Below are 25495 nucleotides of genomic sequence, written 5' to 3' on the forward strand. Positions count from 1 at the left end.
AGGAAATGCAGAGCTGGCGGGCCCAGCGCCGCACCTGTGCCTGTCTGGGAGCTGGAAGGCGTCAATGAGGGCTGTGCAGTTGTCCAGAGACTGAACGTAATCGCACCTGGAGGCCTGAGAGCCCCGAAATTACAATATCGCTCGCAGGCTGCTCATTTCAATTCTTCTCCAATTTCACTTTTTCAGGCATGAGCTGTCTCCCAGCCCTTGTGTGTGCGGCACCAGGAGGTTATTTACTCCCTTGGAAAAGGTGCCAGTGGGTCTGCTGGGGTGGTGTCCCTGCTGGGAACAGGATGAGCAGACTCACGGTGGACCACAGCCAAGGAGCGACGATCCCGGTGACGCACGCAGGCTGGCTCCCTGCACCCGGCACCAACGCCTGGGCCCAGCGAGCGCAGAGGCCTCTGTGGCTACTTGTGTCTGTTCCCCACTTTCCCCTCCTTCAGCCCCTGGCCTTGCACAGAGCAGGGACCGCTGGAGAGGTGGGTACTTCAGGGCCACTGATGGCTTCCTCTTCCCTCTTCGGATTCATTTCTGGAGGGGCAATAGACCTTGCAAAGGCCAGAGCATATCTCAGGGGTCTCCCCTGCACCCTTCAGAGCAGACAGAAGCTTCTGCAACACAAAGACAATAGCCGGCTCTGTTTCTCCATACCATGAAGATGAAATAAATACTCAGGAAAAAAAGATTCTTCTATAATCTCTCTAAATAAGCTGAGCTGAGATTTAAGTACTTGCAAGAGGCACTTTCACCCACCGCACCCCCTTCCTTTTTCTAAGCAGTGGAAACCACTCCCTCAATGAATCTGGGGTGGAAGCCCCAGTGCACAGCCTGTCCTATCACTACCAACCTCTCCCAGCCCTAACGAACTGTGCCTCCTAATGTCCTCGGTGGAACTCCCAGGAAGGGAATCGCGAGGCTTTGAGCAGTTCCTAAGGAGAGCCCTACCCTGCCCTGTCCTTTCCTTCCACGCCCCCACCTTAGTGCAGACTCAGGGCTGGGGGATGATGGGAGCCCACCAGAGGTTTCTCCCCTCTTTGGGGAGGCAGGGTGTCACAGATCCCTTTGGGAATTTGAAGCCAACTGTGGATGCTCCTCCCAGAAAAATGCACATACACACTGAAGTTTGCATATAAATTGAGGTGCTCCAAGGACCCCCCGGAAGCCCATCTAGCCACAGTTAAACTGCACCGCAGCTCCTGCAAACTCATCTCCATTAATGAAGCAATTTTCTTCTTAGGCTGTGAGTGAGATATAGCAGGAATAATTCCTTTGCTGAACGAGTAACTTTTGAGTAACCACGGTGAGTCAGGTTCTTTTCTAAATGTGGGGGATTCGGCAGTGACCCAGACAAAGGAGGTGTCTGCCATCGCAGGGCTCACATTGCAGCAGAGAAGAGAGAATAGACAAGCATAGCCAGGTGTTGCATAACGACATTTCGGAAAACGACAGACTGAATATACAGTGGTAGTCCCCTAGGATTACAATGCTGTATTTTTACCATGCCTTTTGTACATCCAGATGTGTGGAGAACACAAATACCATCGTGTCGCAGTTGACTACGTATTCAGCACAGTCACACGCCGTGCAGCTCTAGCCTGGGAGCAACAGGCTGCCCCATACAGCCTAGGTGTGCAGTGGGCTCTACCATCTGGGTGTGCGAACATATCCCTCTGCCACGTGTACAGAATGACAAAATCGCCTAGCAATGTGTTTCTCAGAATGCGTCCCCGTTAAGCGACACATGACTATATTCAAACGCCATGTGATCATTCGAGATTCTGCTAAGTGCTCTGAAGGAATGAACAGGGAGGGGAGAAGGCATGGCTGGCTGTGCGGGTGCGACCGTGGGGCCAGCACGGCCTGGGAAGGTCTCTGAGCAGACGGAGCTGAGGCCTCAGGGGGGAGCAGAGCTCCCAGGGACAGGGAGGGGGCGCCTGCTGCAGAGGCGGAGCAGGTGGAGAGTGGGGGCCAGGACGAGGGGCGAGTGTGCACGCTGCACTGGCTCTGGGGAAGAATGGGGTGCCCTCCCCCCACCCGGCCTTGGCCCTGCCCTGGAGCCTCCTTCATGCTGCTCCGGCCAGGCACCTCCTTCTGCCTGGAGGAGGCTCAGGCTGGTCTGCGCCTTCCCTCCTTGAGGGCCGCCGGCGGCAGCTCACAGATCCGTGCATTTGCCGTGTTGCTGCACACAGCGGCTTGCCAACTCAGCGCCCCATAAATATTTGTTGAAAGCAAGCGGCTGCGTCCACGTGGCCCGGGCCTGGAGCTGTGAGTGTTGGAATGATCTCTGACCAGCCTAAGGGAGGCCTCAGACGAACACCAAGGGGCCACCTGAAAGGCCCACTGTTGAGTGGGTGATTTATTTGCAGTTGCAGTATACGGATGTTTTCATATGTACTTGTGCCAGGTGGTGAATTCTATAAACCAAATTATTAACTATGTAAACAATTATATGTGTAAGTAAATAAACTTCTAATGCTGTTTGTGGCAGGAATTTCCTATAGTGAGAGATGAAAATCTGGCCCACAGCATTTATGAAGGTCACAGACAGACACACACACGCACACACACACACGCACACACACACACACACACACGAGAGAGGGCACCAGTCAGATGGCACCGAAGGACATCAAACATTCAATGAATCCCGTCCAGCAACCGGGGCTGGTAAGTTCTCTGGCCCTGCACCTCTCCAAGCCACCTTAGCTTCTCGATAGTCCATCTGCCTTTAGGAGGCTACTGGTCTTCAGAAGGGACAGGTGTATATAGGTTTCCTACCTTCTTTTCCTTGCTAACTTCCAGGAAGAAACAAGAGATTTGAAAATTCTGAGCCAAGCAGCTCCTGGGGAGAGGCGTCCCCAGAATCAGGGACAAGGGGCTCAAGAACCAAAATCAAATTCTAGAACTGAAAATATAAAATAGAAATTATAGATACATTGGATTATTGGACAGATTTAATAGCACATTAGACAGCTAAAGATAGAATTAGTAAATGGAAAGATAGGCCAAGTAGAAACTGTCTAGAATGAAGCAAGGATAGACAAAGGGTGGAAAAAACAGCTAACCTAGAAGTCTGTACCCAGTGAAATTACACTTTAAAAGTGGAATGAGAAATTCTCATAAAACATTGGAAGAAATAAAGAGTGAAATAAAATAAAGACATTCATAGACAAGTGAAAACTGAAAGAATCTTCAGCAAACCTGCATTAGAGAAAATGCTAAAAGTGATCTTCAATCCCACATGGAAAGTGAGAGGTGTAGGAAAGAATAAAGAGCAACTGAAATGGTAAAGATGGGCTCGAATCATTGATACCAACTATATAAATAAAAATTATACAAACACACACATGACAAAGACTACATAGTTTCCAAGGTAATAGAGGAATAATAATACAAAATTATTAAACAATGGAATAATAAAAATACCAATAAAAGAAAATAAAAGAGGAAAGGGAACACAAAAGGAGCGAAACAACTAGAAATCATATATAAGACAGTTGACTGAAATAGAAATGAATTAGTATTTTACATAAAATATGAATGAACTAATGATCCAGTTAAAAGACAATATTGGAATGACAAACAATATACCATGTATAAGAGATATACCTAATATTTAAGGATACAGTAAAAGAATGGAAAACATATCATGCAAACATTAATCAAAAGAAAACTAGTATAGTGAGACTAAATCAGGCAAAATAGATTTTAAGGCAAAAGGTATAACTAGCGATAAACGGAATCATGTCATGATAATAAAAAAATTAAAGATATAATATTCCTAAGTTTGTAGCTAAGAAAATGGCCTCAAAATTTATAAAGGAAAATTTAGCCAAAATACAAAGATAAACAGATAAATCCACAATTATGGAAAGAGGTTTTAAAAACATCTTTCAGTAATTGGTAGAATAAGTACAGAAAAGATAAATAAAATGGATACTGTACCTAACAACTAAAAAATACTCTTTCCAAGCATATATAACATGTTTACAACACTGACCATGTATGCACAGGGCTATAAAGCGGTCTCGATAAATTTCAAAGGATCGAAATAATACAGAACACGTTCTCTGACCCTAATGCAATAAAGGCTCATCTCCCCCAATAACCCATTAGACAGTATTAGAATATATGCTAAAGTGAATGATGATGATGATGAAAATACTGTGTACCAAAACTTCTAAGATGCAATTAAAGCTGTACGTAGAGGAAAGTTTATAGTCTTAAATGCATACGTTAGAAAAAAAGAAAGGGCCGTGGGCTCACGCCTGTAATCCTAGCACTCTGGGACGCTGAGGTGGGAGGATCACTTGAGTTCACGAATTCGAGACCAGCCTGAACAAGAGTGAGACCCCGTCTCTACTAAAAATAGAAGAATTAGCTGGGTGTCGTGGGGAGAGCCGGTAGTTCCAGCTACTTGGGAGGCTGAGGCAGGAGGATCGCATAAACCCAGGTGTCTGAGATTGCAGTGAGCTGCTATGATGCCACTGCACTCTACCAGGGATGACCAAATGAGACTATGTCAAACAAAAAAAAAAAAAAAAGAAGAAAGGCTGAAAATTAAGTTAATGAGCTAAACATCCACCAAAGAAAAAGACAAGTGAAATAAACATAATGAAAGTTGAGGAAAATAATAAATGGATCGGAAATTAATAAAAATTTGTTCTTTTTGAGAACAAATGAAAAAAGAAAGGATCAACAAAGCCAAAAGTTTGTTCTTTGAAGATTAACAAGATAGATAAACTTCTGTTGAGACTAATCGAGGAAAAAAGAAGAAAATAAAACAACATATAAGTTTACAATAAGATGATTTACATGTGCTTAAATACACATTCTGAAAAACCACACAAAATACAAGGCCTATAAGAAAAATAGGGTTAGTGCAGATAGCTCGAAGCCTAGGCACTGACCACTATGAAAATGAATGACTGAATAAATCATCAGCCCCACGGGAGACGGCTGGGACAGCGCACGCAGGCAACCCGGTGGGTCCGGAGGCCGTCTCAGTCAGCACCCAGAGTGCACGGGAACCATCAAGAGGAAGTGCCGGCCTGTGGGCACAGAGACTGCAGACGGAGAACAGGAGGAGGTGCGCCCTGCCATCTTTTGTTCCTTGCTTTCTTTCTGTCTCCTGTCTTCTCTCTGCGCTCACCTTTCCCTCAGTTCCCAAATTGAACAGGAGCCACCGGCCCAGCGTCCTTGCTGACTCTCTGCAGCACTGGGTCTGTCACTGTTTCCTCCCTCGGCCAACAGGACCCGACCCACATTCTCACCCCATCTGTTCGGCTCCACAGGTGGTACTGGGCAGGTCCCTCAGACTGAGCGAGCCTGGCTTTCTGTCGCCTCGCTAATTCCCTATCACTTACCCGAGATCTTCCCGACCACGCACGTCCTCTTCCACCCCTGTCGGGCTGCAGCACCACACCGTTGCTTCCTCGGCACCACTGATGGTCCTGTTCGCAGCTTGAGGGCAGGGCTCCTGTTTTACTCATCGTTGTGTTCGCAGCACCCAGCGAGGTGCTCCATACATGAGCAGTAACGGATTCAGCGTCTGAACAAATACACACTGTATTGAGAATCTGCACACGGAGAGGTGTGCAAGACACAAACACCGTGCTGATGTCACACCTGGTGTTGCGCATACCCCTGTGTGTTCCTCTAAGTGGAGCCCAGCCGCCCTGCTGCTGCATGTGCACTAGCGACCGCGGGGTTATGGCCCCAGCCCCAGCCCCAGGCGGTGAGTGCTGCTGTCACCTGATGAGTCCAATTGATGTTGTCATGAATAAAGTCCCCTGGCCTGTGGCTTCTCAGGAGCTAAGAAGGTTTGCGAAGTGTTCTAACCCGGTATTTGATGATCAAACCAAAGAACTGCTGGCCAGCAGTGACGGAGTGCTCCCCTTCCTCCTGAGGATGTGCTCCAGCAACACACGGCTACGTCTGTGATTCAAGTATATTTTCTACCGTATGTTGTTCAAGCTTTTTGTTTAAAAACTTTCCAACCTAACAAGTAACCTTCGGTTCACTCTGAAAACACACAGTGGGCCATGAGCTTGCCAATAAAGAGCCATCTGTGGTATGGAACTGGCTTATTTCATAAACAGTCTGCAAACAATGAGAACACTATTAGAAACACATTGTGCTGTGCAGAGTTATTTGTGTTGCTTATCTTTAATCTTCCTCAGCAATCCTCGTTCTGTGCACGTTTACGATCTTTGCTCTCAGTCCACACGCTTTTTCTCCAACCGTAGCACACTGTTTAACCCGTCTTGCCTCATCTAGCGTGTGCATGTCTAGAGCGGCGCACTGCCGAAAATGCACTTGTCCTTGGGAAGAAGCGAGCATGAGACAGCTTTGGAAGACTCTCCGGAGAGCCGCACCGTCCTCCACGTGGGCTGTGCCCTTTGGATTGGGGCAAAGGACCCATTTATGTGCTTCGTTCCCAGTAAACTCTGATTCCTTAACTTCAGGGCGCCTTTGCTGGGAAAGGGCTCAGGCTCAGCCCACCACTGTGGCTTCTGTGCTGTCACGGCTTGTCCCTGACACGCTGTGGTGCCAGGTCCCCTTCATGTCCCCTCAGGATTTCTCCTGCCAGCCCACAGGCAGAACTAGGCCTTCTTCCCCCACCCCTCTTTGTTTTTGTAAAAATAAGGACTCCTCCTCCTAGCTATGCATAACGATTAGTAAACACTGAATTTGGAGAGTAGTATCTGAAGAAGTACAGACACAATTTGGTATTTTTAGTAAACTTGATAAATTTTAATAAATCAACCATAAAAGTTTTTTTAAGAGTTAAAAAAGTTCAACGTTGAGATGGTCAGAACAGCTTGGCCTCCAAGCACAGGCAGGAGGGTCTCGGCATCTGAGCTTCCTCAGTGACGCTGTTTTCTGCCGGCTCCCGGCTGCACGCTCTTAGCTGACAGTGCTTCTCTCACATGGTCGGTAAGAACGAGCAAACAACCTCGCACTTGATGCTGAGTCAGTGTAAAAAGCCATGGAGAAATCTCCCCCAAGGTTTCCTTGAGGCTCCGGTCCTGCTGAATCCGGGTAAATTAGCGCCGACTTGTATTCGAGTCAAGGATCCGGGCTCTCCCAGAGTGCAGCGCCTTTTCGCCAAACCACCCACGCCACGTATATTGAAATGGATCAGCAACAACAGGAACAGGTCAAAAGGGGTTTCTGTACAAATCCTAACTTAAATATACAGTTTTGCTTAGGGTTCCTTTGCTGAGGCTGGTTTGGTCTTGGTTTCCTTAGTGTTTCTTTGGTCATTCTTCTATGTAAATACAAAAAACACTCCACGCTTCTTCATAGGTTGTACTTGTCGGTGTGCTCCAGAGATACAGACCAATTCCTCCTTCCTCTGGCTTTTGTTCTGTTCAGGCCCTCGGCACACGGGGTGACGCCCCCACGCTGGGGAGGGCCATCTGCCTCACTGGGTCCACAGATGCAAGTGCCAGTCTGTCCTGAAGCACCCTCCCAGATGCACCCAGAAGCAACGTTTAACACGGGCACCCTGTGGCCCAGTCAGCCTGACACACAGAGCTAAGCATCACAGGAGTCTTCTTTCCTGGGTTCTTCTTAAAGCAGTGGTAGGAGCACGTAGAAAAATTTCCAGTAATTCCCAATTATTTTTAATGAAACCTATATTTGATGTAGTTTTTAAAAATTTCCAGGAGAACTGGGCTGCAAATGTTTGATTCCTTCTGTGGAATCTCCTGCCCGCACACTGTTCCCTGGGACCCCTCTTCTCTCCCTTGGGCCCTGTGACTTTATGCCCGGACTACACTGGAGCCTATACTGACTTTTCTAACATATATCTGGCAATTGAGATGGCAGAAAGGAAGCTGCGATGAGTAAGACATGCTCCCTGCCTTACTGATGGACATGTGATGGGCAGTTTAAGTGCAACAGGGAAAGAATACCAAGTAAATGTCAAGCACCATTGTTATTAATATTTTTTCTCCATCGCTTTTACCAAATTGGGCTACATCTTGGGTGTTAATAATGGTTTTGACTGCACACATGTTCCCTGAATGACTCAAAGACATTTTCTGAATTTGCTTACATCAGCCAAGCCTTTCTTCAGAACTGGAAAAATGCTTCAAATTTGGCTCTGTTATGATTATTAAACATTATATAAATTTTAAATTATTGAAATTAACACATTGTGTACTTTTAAAAAATTGGAAATGGAAGAAAAAAGACAGGAGAAGAACACAAGGCCAAAATCCCAACACCTAATGAGCACCACATTAACTTTTTATTCATTATCCTCTAGTTCTTTCACTAGATTATTTTTAGGGTTTACATATTCATAAGTACTTTACATTCAATTTTTAGAAGCTGACGTGAAACCCTAACTCCAGGAAAGAATTTTTCCCAGAGGGATTGCTGTGTGCCTATGGGTTTATGCCCATCATGAGGGAAAACATTCGTAATGAAATAATTTGCTATTATGACTTATCCAGCTGCTACTGTGAAGAGTCAATGACCCCTCCACATTCTTTGAAGTTCCTCAGAGTTTTCCTTTGTTTTGACTCTTGGTCAAAATTATTCTTTTGGCAATTTTTAACAGAAGGTACAAAGCTCTGATGTTTCCCAAGCCCTCATCTACCTGAGAATGTCATTTTGCACCTCAGCCTTTACCTCTCAAAACTTTTTCCATGGTTCTTTGGCTTTTAATGGTGCTGAACAATTGCATTCTGAGAGCATTATAATTTTTGTTTCTTTGTAGGTAAGCCTGTTATTTCTAGTTGCATGCTTTTAGCAGTTATTTCCTAGTGTTCTGAAAAATGTCAATAGGTACTCCAAAAATGGGGTGGGTCCCATAATCAAATACGTCTGGGAAATATTGGCTCCTGTGTGCAATGCCAACTCTCTTCTGCGATTATAGGGTTGCTGATGTACACAGTGAACCTTCAAAGCCTCTGTGGCATTTCCTAAATGTATTTAATAACAGGACTCTTGTGAGTTCATGGAACACTAAGTAACAGTTCCTGAGAAGTGTTCTGCAAAGCCCAATTTGGGATATGCTGGCTTGTAATTTTAATTATATTTATACTTAAACTCTCAAAAAAAGTAGAATGCATCTAGGTGAAAGTCTCTTTTCACTGTTTTCTTGCTCTGGAATTCAGAATTCTCTCTCTTTTGTTTGCTTTTTAAAACATTGTAGTAAAATATACATACTATAAAATTTATCATAAAGCTGAACCATTTTAAAGTGCAGAGTTCAGTGGCACGAAAGACAGGCACATTGTTGTGCCACCTTCAAAGTTTCCCTTTTAAATTGTACACTCATTTTGTTCTTTTCAGCTCAAAAATGTTTTCTTAAATTCATTGATTGGCATTTATTCACCAATACCCCTACTAAGTGCTAACCCCTGGCCTGGGCACCGGTAATACCAGCGCACACAGGATTTACTTCCGGCTATTGCTTTTGCTCCAGCTGCCCTGGCCCCAGCTGCAGGAATTCCATGATCCAGAGGGCGTGGGGCTCCACTCCATCTCCTGCTGTCAGCTCGCATCAGATCCGCTCACCTGCATTCTGAGAGATGTTTCTCGAGTTTGTCCTTGACAATTTCATTCTTTTCTGCTTCGGAGAATGTTTTAAATCACTGTACTGTGGTTTCATTTCCCTGTATTTTTTTCTTATTCTACCCATTTGCCTTTTTAACTTACCCTATTGTCTTTTTATTTCTGCTTGTTCTTTCCTTATGGCTTTCAGCCTCATAAATACCATGTTTTCTACAAGGCGCTTTAGTTCCTTTTAAAAATAATTTTCAAAGTTATGATTTTCCAGCATCTTCCTGGTGATATTTCCCTTCTCTTTTTCAGAAGAATGTACAGAGGCTCCATATAGATTTCTTTTTTTGCTTACTCATCCTCAACTGAAAAGGGATGGACAAAGATGCAGGGGTATGTCACTGGCGGTACACCTAGGCTGATTAAAGCGCCTTTTCTGATTCACCTGGAACTGGTAGGTTGACGTTAATTTCTCCAGAATGGAGTTGGTATCGTGTAGCACAAGTTCGTCAGGATAAGATCCGTGCCTGTCTTAGCTCGGATACTGTGCATAAATAGGGCAGGGCACAGAAGCAGCTGGATTCCTCTGGGCACTGGCACTGGGGCTCTTCCCGCGGCCAGCACCACCCCAACCTGTGTGCTCCCCTCCTCGACTCTGCTTTGGGTACGAAGGGGACGCCAATGCCAGGTTTGCCTGACTCCCGACCCAAGGGTTTTCTGTGAGTTGCAGTTTCCAAGTGTTCCTGTATAAAGAAACTCAAACAGAGCAAAGCAGGAAGAGGAGCGGGGGTGTGCGCCTGTAGCCCCAGCTACTCAGGAGGCTGAGGTGAGATGGGAGCCCAGGAGCCGGAAGCTGCAGTGAGCTATGCTCACACCACCGCACGCCAGCCTGGGTGACAGAGTGAGACCCCATCTCTTAAAACCAAACAAAAACCACAGCACTTTGTAAAATGAAAAGCCCCACCTCGGTGATGTGCCCGCGGCTCTGCTTTCTGGTGGGTATAGATTTGGATGTCTAAGTGTGAGCAGGAGGTAGGCAAGGATGACTGGTCAGTCTCCCTCGCATCCAGGTGGACCCAGCACAGGCAGGTCACCAGTGATGTCTCTCCATCTGGTCTCATCTGTTTCTCAGCTGGTAGAAATTCCTCTGGATTCTGTGAGTAGCTGGAATGTGTATCCTCGTTCTGGGGGTTTTGAATCTTTTCGTTTTATTTCATCATTGGTCATTTATAGTGCAAAGCAGGAAGAGGCTGTTAGCAAATGTCTTTTTAAAATGGAAATCTATAATTAAGTTCTTGACTTTAATGGTGGGAAAAACCCATTAAATAATTTTTCCCCTGATACTAGCAAATTACAGCACAATATGCAATAGCATAAAGCAGTTGGGTTCTGGATAAAAACAGACATAGTCTGAGTCCCAGCTTCCTTACTTACCAGTTGTTTGACCTGGGCGTTTCACTTATTAATTGTATCTATACTTACTAATTCTGCTTTCAAGCCAGAAAAGTATCAGTTCAAGTCCTCTCTGTCCCAAGTCCATCTGTGCAGTACCTAAACACTCAGACAATGACAAGAACTTTGGAAATCACACTTGGTTTCTTGGTTGCTGTAACTAACTGAAGTGCATTTTCAAAGCCTAGTATAGTGGTCTTAAGAAATGATAATCATTCTTAAAAGAACTATATGTGGCATCTTTCTGCAGATTGTTTCAAACTGTGCCAATGATCAATGGAAAGGGGGCAAAGTTCAACCAGAGAGTGGTTAAACAAGGAAACAACCAGACCCTATATTTAACATCTCCATGTGGAAGTGTAGTTTTTACTGGCTTGCTGAGATTTCCATATGTTCAAAAATTTGCCAAACAGGTGAAAAGCCAGCATAATTAAAACAAATTATTTATTCCAAGTTCCAGCAGTTTAAAGTTTTTCAGAAGTCATTACAGAAGTGAACACTGAAATCAGAAACCAGTGTTCACAGCTGTAGCATTTATAACAAAGTATCTACATGACCTTGATTCAAAAGATTCAGGATGTTTCCATTATTCAGAATCCATCAGGAAAGTTTCGAAGTCCAGATCCAAGTCAGAGACAAGGGCGCTTACAAAGTCATCAACAGACGGACACTTCTGAAGCATTCCTGCAAACAAAGGAGAAGTCAGCAACCACGTTCACCAGGAGACAGTAAGGAGCGACAAAGACACAAATTCAAGTCTTTACACTAAGGGAATGTTCTGGCTTTGTGAAATAAGAGTTTGGCTCTACGACCTGATCATAAGGACATTTCATAAAGCCACGGGTAGAGTGAAGGCCCTGAAGCTATTTATAATTTTAATGCACTTTCACTATCTACTCACAACTTAGAGATTTAGGCCCAAATATACTTCCCAAGGGTTTTTACTTTTGCATATATTACTATACACTTAGAGTGATATTAGAAGACTAAATTTTTTAGCTATCATTGACAGGGATGATTTGGAATTTAATGAATTTAATGACTTATAAAGTTTTATTATCAAATTTTACCCACTTCAGAGTCAACCAAGTGTTAATTCTTTTATAGAAATCTTATATCAGAATCAAGTTATTGGCTTTCCTCCAGATTTCTCTGTCCTACAGAACTCCTACCTTTGCAACTTACTAATTGCATAACGCAGAAATCACTTAAAATTTCTGGTACTCAAATTTCCTCACCTAACATACAAGGTTGCTACAAAGATAAAACAAGAAGATGTAGTAGAAAACAATGAGGTACCATATCTAGCATATATTAAGAATTCAGGCTGGGCATGGTGGCTCACACCTGTAATCCTAGCACTCTGGGAGGCCGAGGTGGGAGGATTGCTTGAGTTCAGGAGTTTGAGACCAGTCTGTGCAAGAGCGAGACCCTGTCTCTACTAAAAATAGAAAAATTAGCCGGGCACAGTGGCACGAGCCTGTAGTTACAGCTACTCAGGAGGCTGAGGCAGGAAGATTGCTTGAACCCAGGAGTTTGAGGTTGCAGTGAGCTATGACGATACCACTGCATTCTAGCCAGGGCAACATAGCAAGACTCTGTCTCGGAAAAAAAAAAAAGAATTCAATAAAAAGCTGAATGTTTTGCCTTTCTTCACTCCAAAGAAACCAAGGACAAAGATTCAAGCGATCAACCTTATTCTTGGCAGAAAATGCTAACTCAAGGATTGAACAGGCTCTATACGCTGACATTTAATTTGTGGGGGATGGATCCTATAAAACTACTTTCAACATTAAGACATTAAAAAACTGCCAGAATCCTCTGTAGGTCTCTGAATCATTATTTATTGTAATTCAGTGAACACATATTGAACATGTGCTGTGCATAAAGGGTCAGGTCAGGTCATGGGTTCACAGAGATGGGCAGGCTAAGTTACATACGAGGGTGAGAAGAACACACTCCTGAAGGTGTGCAGAAGTGGATATCCATATGCGGGGTGGGGAGTAACCTTGACCCCTACCTCATACCATATATAAAAATTAATTTGAGATGGTTACAGACCTAATTGTAAAAGCTAAAATTAAGTGTCTAAAAAAAGGTCCACATAGAATATCTTTGTGACTTTGAAGTAGGCAAACCTTCTTAGGACATAGAAAACAATAACCATAAAAGAAAAAAATGGTATGTTAGATTTCATCAAAATTAAAAACACCCACTCTTTAAAAGAAACCATTAAGGTAATGAATAGGCAAATGACAGAGTGGGAAAAATACTCACAAATGTACATCTCACACTGGACTGGTATTTGGAATATATAAAGAACTCCTTCAACCCGTCATCATAAAAAGATTTTTAAAAATTACCAATGGACAAAAATTTGACCTTCACAAGGTCAGACCTTTCACAGAAGAAGATATCCAAATAAATAACACAACTAATAGGCATTGAGAAAATACTCAACATCATTAGTCATCAGCGAAATGAGAACTCAGCCCATTATGAGATACTGCAATATACCCACCAGGACAGCTAAAATTAAAAAGGTTAACAACACCACATGTTGACAAGGCTGTGGGCAACCTATATTGTCATACATCTGTGGTGAAGGTTAAAATGATATAACCACTTTAGAAAACAGTCTAGCAATTTCTATAAAACTAAACATACACCTACCCTATATGTAACCCCAGCAATTTCACTCCTAGGTATTTACCCAACAGAAATGAAAGCATATGTCAACCAAGAAAGGACCTGTACAACCCCATACTGGAAACAACACGAGTTTTCATTAATAGGATATGGGTGTGATATGTTCACATAATGGAATATTACTCAGCAAGAAAAAGGAATAAACTACTCAGACATGCAACATGGATGAATCTCAAAAACATTACACTGAAAGAATGAATCCTTGCATGAAGGAGAACACACCATTTGATTTCATTTATATGAAGTTCAAAAATGGGCCAAACTAATCTATGGTAAAAAAAAAAATCAGAACCATGGTTGCTTTTGGGAATGGATATTGAAATTGACTGAGAAGGGGCATGAGGGAACTCTCTGGTGTGACGGTGTGTTCTACATCTGGATAGTGATTTGAGTTATAAAACTAAGTGCATGCAATAAAACTTATCAAATGGTACATTTAAGATACAGTGTAAGAATTTTACCTAAAAAGAAATAAACAAAGATTGAACTCTAGTTAATGCTATACATGCAAAAAACTACATAGGGATAGATGTACTGATGTCTGCTACTAACTTTGAAACGTATAAAAATATATGATAGATTGATGGGCAGATAGAGGGACAGATGTAAACATAGTAAAATGTTAATTATAGAATCAAAATGGCAAGTGTATTAGTGTTTACCATGCTATTCATTCAACTTTTCTGAATGGTGGAAAATTTTTAACATAAAAAATTGGAAAGAGATAAACAGTGGATGTTAATAGCATACAAAGTGCAGTCAGCGGGAGAAAAGAAAACGATGAATTCCAATGGAGAGATTCAGAAGGTTTTGTGGACAAGGGATCTGGGCAGAAACTTAAAAGATGGGGAAGTTTTAGGACCAAATTAGAGCCTTTTAGGCAGAAGGGACATCGTAAGAAAGGCACAGAAGTGGGAAAATGCACAATGTGTGCTGACCACAAAGTGTCTGGTGGGGCAGAGGAAGGCTGGAGGGGACTCTGGGAGAGGAACAGCACTATACGGCCCTGAGGCTCTGAACCACAGTGACCAGCAGAGCAGGGAGCTGGACCCCAGGGGGACACTCCACATGCAGATGGTCAGGCTTCCAATGGCAGTAAGAACACAGAGCTCAGGGACAGGTCTGGGACTAGAGACGTGGATCTGGTTGTCCCCGCTGGGCAGAGCATAGGATTTGGGAAACACACCAAGTACTGGTCTATATAGTGGACATGAACATAGCAGGTCCAAATGCATACTTGAAAGCCACTAACTAAACCCGGTACAGCTGAGAACAGTAAAATATTGTAATATTTTCAACTGCAGACCAAAATATTTTCATCTTCTTTCAAGTTCAAATTCTAATAGCTTCATCTTAGGAAATATCTGAAAAAAAAAGGCCAGTTACTGGAAGAGTTTTCACTGCTATGCTCTTATTTGTTCAACTGAAGTTCAAAACACAATTTTCTTTTTCACAGTAAAATAATCCCTATGGATGAATGAAGGCCTCACTTCTGGTCCAGCTGTGTAACTAATGATACAAATGTTGAGTCTCTCATCGTTAGAGTAGCACAGCTTATACTGCACCTTCTGGAAGAAGGTTATGACTTAAGTAGACTCAATCTCATTATAAATCAGGTTTCATGCATTTCCTATGTGCCAGCTTCTTGATACAAAGAACATTTGTAGGGAAAGTATTTAAACATGGCTTTCAATCAAATGTGCTAACCTATCACACCATTTTCTTCCTTTTACTATTTAAAACATTTCTATAATTACATGACTGGTCGTTTGTAATTAAATGACTGGAGCTGTCGGAAGGTAAAACCATTTATTCAGAGCCAACCTCTTCAGGTAAGTGTGGCCATCCTGTTCCTTTGAAGTGGTTCACTTCAGCTCAGCAAACTGCCAATATAAGCATGACCTTGCTCTCTCCTTCCGGGCAGACAGGCCTAACTAGTACCTGTCCTTCTCCAGTTTCCCACCTTAAACGATCCGTGCCACCTCAGAGAATGGTGACTGTGGCAACAAGAGAAAAATATATATACTTTTCTAATAAAATATGGTTACAGCTAAATGGTTTGGTGATTTTGTACATAATGTGATTGCTAAAAATGCAGGTTCAAAAAGGAGGAAATGAGGAATAAAGAACAGCTCCTGGTCAACAATACTCTGGGCACGTTGTTATGGCGTCCTCGCTCCAATTAGATTGAAATGCTTTGCGAGTGTTGACACGACCTAAACCCTACACAGAGAATTAAAAGAAAATTCAATGTTCCACAAATAAGTAGACTTGAAGCTGGCTTTTATATATTGGTATAGTCAAAAATTTCCAGGAAAGTTTGATTTTTTTTTTCTTAAACTGACAAAGATGTCTCCCTTTGCCTTCAAGTCTCAATTTTAAAGGGGTGAGGATTACATTTGCACTTTCTTAGGTGCCTCTGGGAACCAGGTTGGAGCTGTTAACTCCAAAAGTGGGTGGAGCTGACAAACACATTTCACTGTGGAAATCACCCACATTCGGGGCAAATGGAGGGATCTTGCCAAAAGGACTCAAATAGGCCGTAAGTTTGCAACTATTAATGAAAAGAGATATGCACTGCACATATTAGTCCACGAAAGGAAAGCAGGCAGTGGAGTTTCACCTACTTGTCCTGCTGAGAGGGACAGATTATGTATAATAAGCAGTTAAAAAATGCTGATTTCATTTATGCCTCTCCTCATTTTACCTGAGAGGCCAATGGGCTAATAAAAGGTGGTACAAGCCAGAACATTTTCACTCTAACTGCTCTGCTCAGACTAGCATGTTTCATAACCCAGAAGTACGAAGGTAATTATTCCAAGCCTGACTAAAATAAATTATGATATCAAAAAGATTCCAAGACTGACTCTGGAAGCGGTAAGGGTTTCCAAATTGCACTGTGTGCTACTCTCCTTAGCGGCTGTTGGCACCGAGCTGGAAATAAAGTGAGGACAGAGACACGGTGCAGGGGGACGTGGCCCACAGGCAGACCGCTGGTCTAGGTAGGGCTTGTGGGGAGACTGCCGTCCACACCACGCACAGCGCGACAGCCGCCATGGCGCACTGACCGTGTGCCAGGCACCGGGCCAGGACTACTGACCCATCAGCTCCTCAAAACACACCTGTGAGGGACCTAGCTTTACAAATAAGAAAACAGAGGTGAAGAGAGGTCACGAAACTCTTAGAGTTGTTTTTGTTGCTGTCTGTTTTTGTTTTTTTGGACCTTGACAGTCTGGTTCCAGAGGCCATGCTCTGAAAGCACCACGATACACTGCCACATGCCCTGAAATTCTGTCCAAGTAATATACATTCTATAAAGGGCCATTTTTAAATATCAGCGTCCTTCATGTGACAAAACCTAAATGTGTGGAGAAATCTTGAGGAAAAGGTCTCACTGCTTCCTGATGCCATGACCATGTGTACTCAACTTACTAGTGGGGCCCTTGCTGCCTTGGAGACAGGGCCAAAGGGTCTGGTTTCTTGGGTGATTCCATTTCTGTGCTACAGAGTACAACTCGGGCAGTCACACTATGTGACTATCAAACTGAAAGGAGAGGACAGAGAACGCTGGCTTTGGCTGGCAGGGCAGTAGGATGATACTGCCAACAGTGGCTTTGCCTGGCTCTGATGGGACACTACTGTGACCAGGCACTTATGTCACGACCGAGCCTCTTCCTCTCAGGACGCGGTGCTTACAATGCTCGGTTGCTGCTGGAGTTCATGTCTTGGTGTGATGCTGGAAGAAAAAGTGCCCCAGAGTTTTGTGCTTAAGGATGTTTCCTGGGTTGCCTCCAAGTATCAGTGCTAACCCCTTGCAAACTCCTAACTGTGCATATTTCTATGCGTCCACCAAGAAAAATTTCTGTCAGCTCCAGGATGAGTTTGATATGTATACAAAGCTGCAAGTTCACGCCCTATTATTTTGTAATGTATAATAAGTATAAAATCTTATGAGACCTTCATTTAAAAATCAACAAACTCATGGCCTAAACTCTTTACCCCTGAATGTCTCTTTGGATGTACGACTAACGTAATTATTTGAAAACATGACTGAGAGCAGCTAGGTGCCAGCTGGATATGCCTCCGAGCCAGCCTCACGAAGGGGGAATCGTGCTCTGGCTCCCTCTGCTAAGCGCCCGCGGTGAAATGGTTTGTGTGTCATTTAATTTCATGAATACAGGGGATTACCAGGGCAATTAAAAAACGTTAGAATTATTTTAAGCCTTGGAAGAGAAGTAGAATGGTTTCACCTCCTCTCTGAGTCTATTTCATATACTGCCTGACACCAACCAAGAGAGCCATAAAATAAAACTATGGCTGGGCCTGATCAAACTTTAAAGACAAAGAATGAATGAGGTGACCATTAGTGGAAACTTTGTAAGGGTTTTCCACTCATTCACTCGTTCATCCATCCTCTCTACCTGTGCCTGAGTACCTAATGTGAATTTAAGGCAGGCAAAAAAAAAATCACTTTTTATTAGGAAAATATTATATATAAAAATTATTGAGACTCTAGCGTATGAAAATTATGATCTGTTGGGTCTAAAACTGTAGAGCAGTATCACTGGTGTTACCTGGGAACCTGCTGATCTGCGGGGAGAGGGAGGCGGCCAGAAAGGGACGGGGTACAGGCGCGGACTGCACGGAGCCGTGGCTCTGGGCTTGCTCACGAAGTCTCCCAGAGGGAAGGCAGCCTTCGGAGGTTAGAGCAATATTTTTATTTAAAAAATGAAAAAGCAGGAAATATTTTCATTATTAGAAACACCCTAGAATATAGTGCTTTGTGTTAATCGATTATTGGCTCTTATGAGGAAAGCTCAGAAACGTTATCTAAGCAGCTTCTTCCATGGAGCAATCCTGACTTTCTGAGCTGAGAACAATAATCATGAATGCCTCAGGGGCACGAACATTACCTGGTCCTACAGTAAGTTCTATTAACATAACTCACAATTTAAGTCTAATTCTCCTCTTCTGACAATATAAAGTTTTCCTTTGAAGGGGTGCTAAGAAGTAACAGAGAGAAAAAATAAATTCTTCCATTCTAAATGAACCTTTAGGTGGCTCTAAAGAAAGCAATACATCCTGATTGTTAGCGTAAGGGTTTGGTAAACGATTACCCTGGGTTAACTAACTGGTTGAGGGACCTCAGACCAGTCATGTAACTTCCTTAGCCTGGTTTCTGCTAGAGGCAATCTGAGTAAACGTAAAATGTAAGAGTTTAGCATAATGTTTGAAGTCCACAAAATTGGCATAAGGTCATCTACTTTGCTAGATTGTTATAAGGATTAAATACGATAGAGCGTTTAACACACAGAAATGCTCAGGAACTGGCAATAATAACAAACAGACCCAGAGGTTTATGAAAACCTACTTCCCAGTTTAAGAGTTGAAGGCTGAGGTTGCTTATTATTTCTGCACAAGTTGAATCCCAAAACATCGGTCTATGGTTAAGTATTCAGGACACTATCATAAAACTCACAATCATGAGCTAAAAGCTAATTATTCAGCTCGTGAATCACTGCTCAGTTTACTTTTTTCTTCTTTTGCCATCTGCTTTTTTATTAGATAACTGTTTATCTAAAAGGGAACAAAAAGATGTAACTAAAATCGATCCATTTTTCTACTTGCTAGGAGCTGTGACAGAAAGGTTGTCACTGGGATGATGGGGAAGCTGGGAAGATGGGTAGTGGTGACAGCTGCACAACACTGTGGGTGCGAGACACTGTGAATGCCTCGGAACTGCACACTTAAAAATAAGCAAAATGGCAAACTGTATGGTACATATGGTATTTACCACAATTTTAAAAAAAGAAGAGATCAAAAGTACTACGACAGGGCCTCTGCTCTGCCCAGGTGTGCAGCTGTCTGTGCTACTCTGTACTCGGTCACTAAACACAACAAGAACCTGGATGTGCCTGCACATGGGAGCCAGTGAGCAGAAGCTCTGAGTATTCCCAGCACCACCACCAATTCTAAAATCCATCGTAATACTTCATGGCTATATTTTCTGCTGAAATAATTATATGTGCCAAACTCAGCTTAGACTGATTCAGAGTCACAGCTACAAAGGCTGGCCTGGCAGTTTGAAGAATCTCGAGTGAATTTTATGAGATCAGAATCCTCATTCCAGATCTGTCTCTCCCAAGCCTAGGGCGATTGTAGGGCTCACCTTCTCCCCTTTGAAGTTCTTCGCTGCTACAAGGCTGTGGTTACCCACACCCTTTTCTAAAGGTGGATTCCCACTATCTACAATCAGTTCTTGGTAAAATCAGACTATCGGCCAGAAAGTGAAATTCCTCTCTTCCTTTGAACTGGAAAAAACTCTATTGCTGTATAGGCTGAGTTAGTATCTGTCGTGTTCACCTATGAGGCTATATCTCTGTGGAATTACTGAATGGATGGAAGTGGAGCCTCTGAACTTGTGCTAGACAGAAGTTTCCAACAAGGACAGCCCCACATATTTGCTCTGTTTACACATTAGTTTATTTTAATTTCATTGTCAGATTTAGTAATTCCATTTACAATTACATTTATGGGTTACAAAACATTTTGCCTTTTGAAGCTCAATGTCTTCCTTAAACAAACACACCCACACATTAAACATGCACACACCCTCTTAAAAAATCAGTGCATTTACGAAAGGGAGGCCTTAGCCTTGAGAATGCAGGTGCTCTCTTCTAGCTCTTTCTTCCAAAAAGCTCTCAGCTATTTCAGAGACTATGCTGGGTAAATATCTGAACAAGCCAAAGATTAGGGATTCTATTTACTTAGCTATTATTCTGGGCTGCCATTTACCTCTATTATTGAAACTATGTCGTAATCCTAGAGCCACTAAATTCTAACTCTGATTCCAGGACATGCTTTCCTCATTTATTCCTGTTACGCTGTGGAAGAAAGGAAGGTTTCTGCCAATGAATCTGTTTTAAAGTTCCAAAATTTGCTCTGCATTCATGCATTCATGCATTCACATTCAACAAATCTTGTTTTGCTATAAAATCATCTTACTGTATGTGAGGCAACGGATACTTTACCAATCCTAGTCAGCATATGCCACCTTTCAGATTTGTCCTCATGGCATCTTACCCTGAGAACTCAACAATATCTTCCTTGAGTATCAGTGGTATTCCTGACAAGGCAATTCAGTTGCCAAAAATTGTAAAAGAGCAAGGGGAAAAATACTGTGGAATGAATATGCATGTACGTATTTCCAAAGCAAAAGCTTCCTGGTATAACCTGAAAAAGAAGTTTAAGGAGTTACCAGCCCACACAAGGTGAGTCAGAGTGCCTACATCTGAATCCTAGTCCCACCGCTTGCTCCTGTGTGACCTCGGGCATGTGGTTACTTACCCCAGCCCCCACTCAGAGAATTAAATGAGATTATACATGCAATGTGCATAGCACTTGGCACATCGAAAACTCTCAACAAATGCTTTTAGCTGTAGTTATTGTTATTGCTTCATTATTGTTATTATTGCTACTAGTGTAACTCTATGTTGGATATTAACTGGTAAAACTAATTTCTGCTACTTTTGTATTTCTAGAGTTGAATGGACAGGAGAGAGTTACAGTGTAAGTATTACTTGTCTTTGGAAAATCAGTATACAAGGCTACTGGGCATTTTAATAAAATCCCTATCCTAACGTGAAATGCATGTGCATGAAAAGGAAGACAAAAATAAGTCTAGTGCTGAATTTCCAATTATTTTGAATATACGACTTAGGATTTTAAGCATTTTTTTAAAGCTCAGTTTTGTTTAAACTGCTTGAAGGGAAAATATAAGTGGAGGCTGGTCTTCCTCCTGACTCTACAGCTTAATCAAACCAAACACACATTTAGTACTGTAATGTCTTACTCAACACACTCTAACTTACGTGATGGGTTAGAAAAAGAACTCGATAATGCTATTCAAATATTTGCAGCGTGCAAACTCTGAGATTAAACAGGGATTATTCTATAAAAAATTTTAATGTAAATATCAACCATTAAATATAAAAGAAAATCAGGCTGAGGTATGATAATTCATTAATCTAATTTTGTTATTAATAAAGTTACATAATAGTCAAAAGGAAAAAGTTTCTTTTAAAGATAGTTGAATAGATTCAAATAAACAGAAGATATCTTGTAAATGATCTTTCAGGAAATGATCCAGTTAAACCAAGAGAAATGTTCCTGTCCCTATGTACTCTGGCAACATTTCAAACGAGAGCTGGTTAGCAAATGTCAATTTCAATTCTTCAACTAAAGTCTCCTGCATATCTCTATGATTATTACTATTGTTTAACCTCTTATTGAATGTGAATCTGTCAGGGTATCTCCAACATCAGCCCTGCCTCAGGTACCAGGACCCCTCATTTCCTCAGCCCTTGCAGCTCAGTGCTTCAGGGTGTCAAGCAGGAAAATAAGAATCTAGACCCAGAGCTTGGGGGAAATGACATCTGCTTTCTGACCTGCTTTTAGTCCATTGCCAACAGCACACATTAGTAACCACATGTTAAAACGCCATCTGTAATGACCATCTTTGAAGAACATTTTATGATGTTTCCATTAAGCAATCAAAGCACTGAAAGAATATTATCTGCATTCCTTTTAGAAGGTAGCATATGTTAAAAATGTAATAGTTATATATTTTTTGGAATGAGTCTACCATAAGATATTTACTTGGGGAAAAATAAAAGCTCCCAGACCTCAAATAAGGTCACACTCTGGACACATTATCTCAAATGGCTACACAAATGCAAAAGAGACCCATCAAATGTACACAGCAAGTAGTATACTCTGTGACGCTGGGGAGAGTGCAATGGCATCATCATAGTTCAATACAACCTCAAACTCCTGAGCTCAAGAGATCCTCCTGCCTCACCCTCCTGACTAGCTGGGACTACAAGTGTGCATCACCACACCTGGCTAATTTTTTTTATTTTTGGTAGAGATAGGGTCTTGCTCTTGCTCAGGCTGGTCTTGAACTCCTGACCTCAAGTGATCCTCCTGCCTCAGCCTCCCAGAGTGCTAGGATTACAGGTGTGAGCCACTGTACCTGCCCCATATATAATATTATTCTTATTTATTTTTGTGTTCCCTAAGTGCCTGGTTAGCAGTGAGTACTCAATAAATGTATGCTAAGCTTAAATGAATTAATATCATTGACAATTAACACAAGACTATTTTCATTCTCTCAGATTACTCACTGGCCACTAACCTAAGGACCTGGAAGCAATATATTTTAAGAGAAGAGCATCTGGACAGCTGTTCGGCTATGGTGGTGATGGGGCCAAAAAGCAAGCACTTCCTAAAGCCAACGCGCACACACACACACACACACACACACACACGGTCCCTGGGAGGAGGATGAGACATCGAAAGAAGGTGTTAGAGGCCAAAGGCTTCAAGGGCAACCTGACACGAAGGCTGCTGAGTGCGTGCAGTGGGCAGGGGCAGGGCAGAGGCAGATCCGACAGGCAGACATTGGAGCAGGCTTGACGACAGGAGGAGGAAGGGCGGGATGGCAGGAAGGGGACAGGCCACACTAAACAAGGGTGTACAGAGTACCTTTGCTATGTACAGAGATTTTCTTTTACATTAGAGAACTTTGTAGAAATATTTATGTAATAAAAACATTTCCAGAACCAGGCAAATGAAAACCTGTTTCCATTCTGATAATCACAACTTTTTTTATGGCACAAGAAACATTTGATCTTGCATTTGACATCCATGGGCTCACTCAGGTAACAAACACTGATCGAATGCCTGTGTGCCCAGCTCTGCAACCAGCACTGTGGATACAGCTGTGAACACGGCAGTCAGTTTCCGTCCCCTCAAAGAGCTGAGACTTTATTGAGGGGCAGAGATCATAAACCAACAAATGAAAAGTTGAAATTATGTCAGGAAGTAAACGTGGTATGAAGAGAGAGCAAAGCAGAGCAAGGGGGCAGAGTGACAGGGGAGGCCGCTCTCACTACAGGGGAAATGAGGAGACTCTATATTCATGAACTTTTGAGCAACCCATCAAAATTCATCAGAAGGATTTATTAATACTTCCAACAGCATAGTTTTGCTTGGCATGATGGTAGTTTTAAATCATCTTATCTTTTAATATTTATTACATCTGCATGAGGGGATTTCCTCCTAAGTCACTCACAAATGTAAAATACACCCTGGGGTGGGCACTTGTCCCAAGCCAAGGCCCAAGTCCTTTGAGGCATTCTGGAATTTATTTGTGCAGAGCCTCCACGCCCAGGGGGCACAGGTGCTGGCTAAGTCAGGCAGAATCTGTCATATGTTAATGCTTATCTCTCCCTTGAAAATCTCACTTGATTGAAAAAATAAAAAGCAAAGAGACAATCTAAAAAACAGACTTAGGAGTAAGTGTCCAAAGGCATCATGCATGTAGTACTGGTCATGCCAGCTGTGCCACACGGCGCCAATATTTAGGGATTACTCACATTGCATGATTAAATGTTAACTGCATGTTTTAAAACTGAAAGTAATAACTACCACTAATTTCCAGTGCTATAAAACAATGCAAAATGCCTTTTCTGTTTAAGTAACTTTGCATACGCTTGACAATAGGGAAAATCAGTCAAGCTGGTGTTGAACAATGACTGTTTATTTAGCTTTCTTACTTTAAATGTCAGCTGCATTTCTGCTGACAGACAGGGCTTATTGCTCCTTGATTGCCATCATGTTTGTACTGTGCAAAAACACCAGCAGTAAAGCCCCACGCTAAGCACATTTGAGTTATTAGATTAGTAATCAGGTTATTAAAAAACAATAAAAGCATCAACACTTGTTACCTAGGATGCTGTCAACAAGACATTAAACTTTCAAAGTGGACTAAATATTTTGGGTCAATTTGCATAAATGTGTCATTCTGTCAATTAGAGTGTCTAAAATTGAAATGAGCTTCTTTGTGAAGAAGTGAGTTTCCCACCCTCAGAACCATGTGGGCAGAGGGGCTTCCAATAGCCCGTTCTGTGCAGGGTCGCTGCAGTCACTCAGGAATTGAAGCCCTTGGCCCGAGAGCTTCCTGGGCTGATTTCCCCACGGTGGCTGCATCGTGTCAGGCAGTGGGCCTTGCTCATGCGTCTCAATTTCTGTCCTGTTCTTTCTCATACAGCTGCTGCCACAACCACATGACCACCTCCCAGCAGCTAAGGTGAGGGGAGACTGGGATCCTGCTTGACACCCTGCTCACTCACTTCTGCACCAAATCAATCCCAAGAGTTGTCGATTTCCAGTCATAAATCTTTCTTTACTCAGTCAACTTCTTTTCATCCGACTGGCCGCTCTTGTGGTCCTGGCCACCTGCACCTTTCACCAGGTTACTGCCATCAGCAAGGGGCCTTTTCAGATCAAACCTTACCCCTGCCCCCTCCTAATCCATCTGTCCCTGCAGCCCGTGGATAATGTAAAACATCAATTTGATCTTGTCACTACTTGCCTTAAGAATACCGTCAATGGTTTCTCATGGTCCTCAGAATAAATGCCAGCGATTTTTCACAGCATCTACAGTGAGCTGTGACCTGATGCCATTCACCGACCAGCCTCGTTCTGTGCCCGGTGCCCCTCCACCCCGCCCCTGGCTGCCAGGGAGCAGGGAAATGCGGCAACAGAGTGACGGTGTGGGCTGAACCATGCGGTGGCTGCATTATTACCGAAAATCTTCCCAAGGAGATTTTTTTGTTTTTAAGTAAACTTTTAATTTTAGGATAGTTGTATATTTACTGAAAAGCTGTGATAGCACAGAGAGTTCCCATATTTGCCACACTCAGCCAGTTCCATTATTAATATCTTACATTGCTGTGGCACATTT

General features: G+C 42.7%; 1 protein-coding gene and 1 long non-coding RNA gene across 3 annotated transcripts in view; one reads left to right on the forward strand and one right to left on the reverse strand.

Moving 5' to 3' along the window:
* Positions 1-11404: 11404 nt before the first annotated feature.
* The window catches only part of LOC123648841 (mitochondrial intermediate peptidase), a 108679-nt gene continuing 94588 nt past the window's right edge, over positions 11405-25495 (reverse strand). For both annotated transcript variants that reach the window (XM_045566731.1, XM_045566730.1), the window contains one exon: positions 11405-11661. In XM_045566731.1, coding sequence (XP_045422687.1) covers positions 11564-11661 — 98 coding nt within the window. In that variant the 3' untranslated portion in view covers positions 11405-11563. The remainder of the gene's footprint in view (positions 11662-25495) is intronic.
* LOC123648842 lies at positions 20816-22918 on the forward strand. Its single transcript, XR_006738800.1, has 3 exons — positions 20816-20957; positions 21228-21255; positions 22863-22918. It is a non-coding gene; the product is annotated as an uncharacterized LOC123648842 (long non-coding RNA).

Source organism: Lemur catta, chromosome 13 (genome assembly GCF_020740605.2).
Source record: "Lemur catta isolate mLemCat1 chromosome 13, mLemCat1.pri, whole genome shotgun sequence".
NCBI lineage: Eukaryota > Metazoa > Chordata > Mammalia > Primates > Lemuridae > Lemur > Lemur catta.